Below are 7566 nucleotides of genomic sequence, written 5' to 3' on the forward strand. Positions count from 1 at the left end.
TGCAGCTGGGCGTGCACGATGATGGAGACATTTTAAACGGGCAATGCTCGCTTGTTTTCGGCACCCCCAAGGCATGGATACTAATGACGTCAGATTCTGGGTGAGTTGTTTATCTCTACTGATTGGTTAGGGAAAAATCAAATTCCCTCCCCCTTGTAAATCGCCTTCAATGGAGGCGATGTCAGACTGAAGGTTCTGGGAGCTTCAGTCTGACACTCAGGCTAAGGGATGTCATGAGAATAGGTACTCTGGTAACATGTCGGTGCCTAAATTCTGAAAACGTGACAGCACTTATTTTTCATCTGCACCATTGGTACTGGGGATGCACTTCTTTTGGACCTGACAGGTCAGTGTATACGTCTTTAAGTGTTCTAGTCTGCTGTTAAACGCCGAAGGAAGAAGAAGACTTCCAGTTGTACAGAGTGAGACGTCTGGGTAGCAATGATGAAAAGGCCAGAGCACAAGTCTGGGCTCGGGAGAGACCCAGATCTTTTCGGGCCACACCCAATATTGGCAACTGTGGCTCTGGGTCTATGGTTTTATTACACATGTATGAAAATATCTCAAAAATTTTGTCCCAAAATTGTCCGATCCTTAGACACGCCCAAAATTATTGGAAAAGAGTTGCTAGGTCCTGAATGAAAGTCGCCACTTTTGACCCAGCCATCCAATCACAGTGGAGGAGGGGTGGGGCAAATACAACAAAGACCAGTTGTCACATCTTACATGTACAAGTGCTGAACAACAAGAGAGGAAAAATATGTTAATATACTGTAGGCCATATATTCATATTTCCTCCCCGGCAAAATCTCATGAACCCATCGACAGTAGTTCCTGTTGGATCATCAGAGATTAACAATAAAATTTAAATGTGATTTAATTTGAATGTTTTTAATGGGATTTAGGATTTTTTTGTTCATTCATTTGTTTTTCATCATGGTATCCAATTGGGTATTGAGAATCATGGAATTTCCTTGGTACTGGTATCGACTACTAAATTTCTGGTATTGTGACACACCTACGACGAGGTGCAGAGGCAATCCTCAAAACTTCAGGCAAGGAATTTAAATGTGACAGAGAGAAACCATAATTGGGATTTATATCCCATTCTGCGCTTCAGTTACCACCAACTCTCTGAAGACGCTAATAATTTCACTGTTACTGTGTTTGGCAATTAGCGCTGTTTTTGTGAATTGAACTGTTTTTGCATTGGGGCTCATTTAGAGAGAAAAGGGCCAATTTGGTGCCAGAGCTATGCATATTACCAAATAGCAACATGTGAAAGAAGCACAAAGGCTCTGAGATGCTATTTGCTTGGCAGCGCGATTCACACTTTGCAGGTGCTTTGAGAATTACACAGTTTTGTTTTTGTCTGTTTGTGCAGGTTTAGCGGCTGCAGAAGCCGCACAGTCCTTTTGTGAATTTGAGAGGTTTTATGAGTCTGTGCCGGTCACAGTTAAGGAGACCTTCACAAATTAGAGCTGACAAGTGAATTGCAGGGAGCCCAGAGGAAAGCACCTCAGCATCCATGCTGAGACATACACAAAACATACACAAAGAAGCCCAGTAGTCCAGTGATGTTGCCACATTTCCTTCAGAAAACCCAGAAACAGAGACACAGACACTGCACGCTCTACAGCCCACTTTTTTCAACAAATCAGCAGAGGAATTACAAAACTCAGCGAGATAACGAACAAGGTCATATAAACAAGCAATCCCTCTTTCACACGTCTCGCACAACACCAAACCCTGGCTTAGATAAGGTATCCTGGTGCTTAGACACACACACAGGCACACGAACAGTCCATCAGAGTGCTGCCACCTCACATCCCTGCAGTGTTACTCAATCCGGCAACAAATTGCACACACATGCACACGTATCCATCACTGTCCCAATCCACCACCCAGCTGAGATCAGGAGTGCAAACACACACGCACACACATACACGCCCGCGTGGTAGAGTCATCAACACCTCACTACTCTCTCCAGCTGAGATCTGCAATCACATGAACACACACGCACACTGTGAGTGTGTAGTCCATCTGACATCCAGCCTACTCCAACAGATGGCACCCATTTAAAATAAATATGGATTAGCCTATTCACCTCTGTGAGTGGAGACTACTGGGGGTTTGCTGCCCATAATGAAGGGTCATATACCGTTCTCTATAGAATTAGAGCTGGCAGAAAACACACATTTAAGCCATTTCCTTTTCCGATGCCAAATACAGCTGCAATACTGTACAATTAGGGCTAATTGTTGTTTTATTACAGGAGGAATTTTATCCATGTTTATTTGGATTATTAAAGGAACAGTTTGACATTTAGGTAAATACCAAGCCGCAACCTCCAGGGCTGAAAAATGAAGCTAACCCAGAAGTGCCAAAGTAGTTCCTGTAGATCCTCAAATGGCCACTTGGGCCGGCTTCAGTCAATATCCATAGACCCCTACATTAAAATGCCCAACTTTATGCAGAAATAAACAAATGGTCTTGGTCTCTATGACTAATTTCCCCATTCATGACAACTGTATGGGGGGTATTTTTTTTAAATAACTCGCCTGTTAAATTGTCTTTAACAGTCTTTGACAGGTGGGTGTCGTCAGCTGACAGCAACAACATTGATTAGGTAGCGTTACGTGGTGTAACCCCAGATTCAGAATATGGGCATAGTCAAAGCTATTTCAGTGTGTTCTCAGTTCATAAAAGTTAACTGTAACATTTTGGTCGCCTAAAAAGTCTTGTTCAGCATTTGGTTTTACTAAAAGACCCTTTTAGGGTGCTTTCAGATCTAGAGTTGTCTTGCTTTGGACTGATTCAGGGACTAACTTTGTTACAAAGTTGCATAATTGCCTAGAGTTGGTTCGTGTTCTCAAGGCAGCATTTAGAAGTGGACCAGATAAAATGCCTTGTGTGAGAAAGCTGCTCTTGATTGGTCAGAATTTCCATGCGGGAAAAATCCAGGAAGTAAACAAAACGTTGAAGAAGAGAACACTTGCAAGATAAATGTGACACTTTCTAATGTCACAATGGAGGGACAACTACGCAGGTTGATTTTAGCGCTGGTCATCGTGGACTATATTGCTGTCATTGTTCATGTTAGTCAAACCATACAGTTTGAAAACAAGGCACGGCTGTGTCATGTGACTGAAGTTGGTTTGGATGGAGGTCAGAATACGTTCTCACCACAAATGAACCGCACTTAGGGGGCAAACAAACTTGAGTTCTATTGAACTGAACCAAACAGGACAGGTGTGAAAGCACCCTAAGTAGTCGGATGTTCAGTTTTTCTAGTAAGTACATTGTTTAAATGAATGTTAATAGGCCTAGGGGTGGGGAAATAATAATAAATTGCTTGGTGACACCTTATCATTACAAGGATGCCAAATATCAATTTGTTTTATCATCTTATTAGATAATACAGATGTTGACAAAGTTTTTGTTATGGCAACATAATTTGCAGTTTATAAAAAGGTGCTACACTGAGTGACTAGCTAACACTGCTAACAGTTATCATCTAAGACACTTAAGTGGTTATCAAAAACGCTATATACCAAAACAAACAACAAATACTTTAAGTTTTCATGTTTAAAGCTAACTTTGAGAAATTAAGTCACTAACTTAGGGATGAAAATGCACTGTGATCACTAGAGGCGGAGGAAAGGTAATGTTACTGCGAAGTTGACAGGAAGTAAACAGATGTGTAGTGCGTAAAATTGCACACTACATTGTGCAGGAAGAGAGTCTGTGGTTTTAAGGGAAGTGGCATGGTGAAACAATGTCCTCGCAAACATGTTGTGTTAAACTAAAGCCTGGCTTTAGCTCCATATCTAAAACAGAGAGATGGAGTGGTGTTGATCTTCTCACCTAACTCTCAGCAAGAAAACTAAATGTTAAAACTTTTCTTCATACAAGATAAATAAACAAATAAAAAAGGAATTAAAATCCAGGTGCAAGCTGGATTTTAAAAATACCATTTGCATTCCAAACAATCAGTAGTTTACCCATTTTGAGTTTTTTTGTGTTGTTTTTTTTTTTGGTGGGACTCTGGCTCATTATCTGCAGTTCATTAGTTCGTTTTTTCCCCAAGTTTCCTTTTCACTTTGTGTTACCGGAGGCATTTCTTAAGCTTTAATTACTGCAGGAGGACTAATTAAAAACACTAACTGTAAACTGTGTTAATGATTATCACAGTGTGTCCAGGAAACGTACATCTGAGATGCATGGGGACATAAAAACTGCATGACAATCAATCGATTAAAAAAAAAATAGGTATTTGTTGATAAAGACATTAAAAAGCTGAAAACAGCAGAATGATGGAATTTAATGGAAATCGACTTTATTTGTGCGTGAGCTGAGACTTTCATTGTCACTCGCTGACAGAGGTTCAATAAATCTTTAGTGTAAAAATCAAATGGCTGGTTAGTGTGGTAATAACCTTTCTAACCATTCACCTTCTATGATTGCAAGCGTTCCCTTCACATACAGACTTTTCAGTCACCTCACATCTCTTTTAAGTTTTTCACAGCCCACAATGTGTTCCATATAAGGGGTTAGCGATAATCCTACGTTTAAACAGAGGCAGAGACAGCCTCGGGCTCAGAGTGGTGTTCATGGTGTATGTGTGTGTGTTCATGAGTGTGTCTATGTGCCTCTGGTGAAAGCAGGGGCAGCCTTACGCCAGACAGACCGCTGCCAGAACACAGTAATCGCTGTGATGACAGAAAGAGGGATAAAAAGCCATCAGATTTATTTCCATGGCTCTCCTAAGGGAGAGAATTAGTGGACATTGACAGGCCAGGATTTCATTCCTCAAAGGAGGGCAATTAATCCCGTGCTACAGCGGCCAAATTCAGGCCCGTAAAAACCCAGCAGATACATATTGTATCCACTCATACAAAATTAGGAAGGCTAATCACCTCTTTTATCCTTAAATATAAACGCTGCCTGTCTAATTTCAGCCGTGCTACCAGGAGCCTGTTGTGTGAATGTCATCATATTTCCAATACCACCTCTACTGTACTCACCGACACACTTTTAATTACGCAGGACTTAGGAGACCATGTCTGCTATAATCTCCCTCGTACAAACAATAATGTGCTCAAATCAAAATAACATCCTGCAGCGGCCTATTACGCTTGCAGATTCTCACACTAGCGCTCACAACATTATACAAAGACACACATAATTAGATACTGTACACTGGTAGATACAAAACAGACACGCCAACTGCTACAGCCCCGCTGGCCTGTAACACTAGCGGGGTTCTAATTAAAAGTGTGGGATGTCAGTTGCGGGCCTCTCCGAGCACGACACGGCAGCAGTAGGCTTGGGTGCAAAGCTACTGCAGCAAGGCTCTCTGCATCATTAGCACTGCTCTTTGACAAGCTATTAAAACACATGACCGCTATAGGTTTAATCCATGCATGGCCTTATCCGTAAATTCCACTTATACTCCTCTTGCTTTCGCGCAAGCAGATTTGCAGGAACTTGTGTGCTTTTTCATGTGTGCATGATGGTGGGGGGTTGAAGTTTCCAAGCGCACTAAAAAAGAAATGACAGTCTGTCTGTGTAATTGACTTCTCCACAAGAGAGCATCCTTAATGGCAGAGGCTGGCATTACAAGTCAGTCCAGACCTGGATAAGTAGCTGACAGAAGGTAATACGAGGTGGAGAAAAAGGAGGATGACATGAGAAGAGAGAGGCAGGCTGGATTTGTGACACTCACCCCATAATGAGGCTGTTAATGTAGTCATTCCCGTCCATGTGGCCAAACTGGAAGTCCCTGGAGATGTAAGACAAATCAGTGGCATGAGAAATCGAAACAGTGCATCAAAAACAACATAAAATAGAGCAAAATGAGCACATTGTGCTGTCTCAGTGGGCTGCATGAAACTGGGACGACAATTTTCCCGCACAAATATGGAAACACATTGAATGCAATTGCATGTTTTCGCTACGGAAACCTGGGATTTTGTCAGTGCTGAAAAAAAAAAGGAAAAGAAATCCCCAAAGCTCTGTCCTGTGCTGTCTCCTGTTTCCTCATCTTTTCCACCACAGAAGACTCAGGTGATTTATCTAAACGATAAGGCAGGAGGAGGAATTCAATTTGTATCTCATTGTGCTGCACTATGTCTGAGCAGAGTGTACTGTGGGTAGACTCGGATAGGGGGGGGTTGCACAGGTCCAGGAAAGCCAGTGACTTCTGCTGAATGACTGATTATGTGGGCCTCTACATATTTATTATATTCATTTTGAATCATAGCCACATCTTGCACGTTTGTCCCCTGGGCGCTACACAATACTGCCTGCGCTTATATCAATGACATGATTATGAAGAGACTGGACTACATAATAAATCCGGTGGATGCAATAAAAAAAAATCAGTCTGTGTTAGTGATAATATTGCTGACAATAGTCGGCCAAACTGGGAATAAAGCTCATCAAAAAGTCAGTCTGTAACTTTGGCTCTGAGAGCTGCCGCAGTGTGAGTTACAGATCAGAAATAGTTTGAGCAAACTGATGGGAGGAGTACGAGATCATGGAAATTAAATTCTTTTTTACTTTATCATCAATATTTAAAGGTCCGTTTCTCGTGTATGTCCGTCTTCCCTCCCACTCCCATTGACACTTCTTAGCCAGACTGCTGAGCAGACCAGCCAAGCGGGGTGAGTAACTAACTGAGAAACTTGCATGTGAGAGAGGAGGCCTGGAGCAAGGACTATTTCTGGTAAATACTTTGACTTTGTTTCCCTCTGGAAATGTGCAAGTGTCGGTTACTTAGGGAATTTTTCTAACTGAAGGTGATATTTATTGGCGTTATCTTTAATGTCATGTGTTTCTCATGAAGAGAAGAATGTTTTCTGAAGCCTATTCCCACAGCATTAATGTTCCAGGGAAGGGATGTGGGGGTGAACAGCTATTTCCAAATACCAGCCGGTGGTTTGTAATACACAAGAAAATTCCACAGTAACATCACGTCACGCTTACCACTAGCAGGCTTTAAGCTCTCAGAGATAAACCATAAAACACAAGGTTTCTGTGCAGACAGGAATTCATTATCAACAAACCATGATCATATAAAAAATAGTATGTTTTTGGAATTATGATAAATACTATGGTAGATATGTGGTAAATCTCCCACACATACACTGAACAGGATTTAAGTCACAGATCAGCACGTTATATTAAAGGGGACCTATTGTGCTCATTTTCAGCTTCACACCTTTATTTTTGGTTTCAAATAGAACATGTTTACATGCTGTAATATAGGGCTGCCCCCTAATAGTCGACCAAATGTTAGTCGACCAGAAAGGTCATTAGTGGCAAGATTTCATTGGTTGCTTAGTCACAGAAAAAAACAAATTGTGAAACTCTATAACAGAGATATTGGATGAAGCGAGATACCCAACTCAGCTCACTTCCTGATTCAGTGACGTCAGCGCCACGCCCCCGTAGGAGACTTGCGGCAGCTCTGAATGTATTGTCGTCAATGAGGAAAATGAACGTGATCACAATTTATGGTCAATTCTTTCGCCTTATAGTCACTAAAGTAAATATTGGGTT

At 41.6% G+C, this 7566-nt stretch overlaps 1 protein-coding gene across 1 annotated transcript in view; it reads right to left on the reverse strand.

The window, feature by feature from the left end:
• The window catches only part of tmx3b (thioredoxin related transmembrane protein 3b), a 54845-nt gene that overhangs the window by 17170 nt on the left and 30109 nt on the right, over positions 1-7566 (reverse strand). Inside the window, exon 13 of the mRNA XM_050056608.1 lies at positions 5729-5785. Within this exon, the coding sequence (XP_049912565.1) occupies positions 5729-5785 (57 nt within the window). The remainder of the gene's footprint in view (positions 1-5728; positions 5786-7566) is intronic.

Source organism: Epinephelus moara, chromosome 11 (genome assembly GCF_006386435.1).
Source record: "Epinephelus moara isolate mb chromosome 11, YSFRI_EMoa_1.0, whole genome shotgun sequence".
NCBI lineage: Eukaryota > Metazoa > Chordata > Actinopteri > Perciformes > Serranidae > Epinephelus > Epinephelus moara.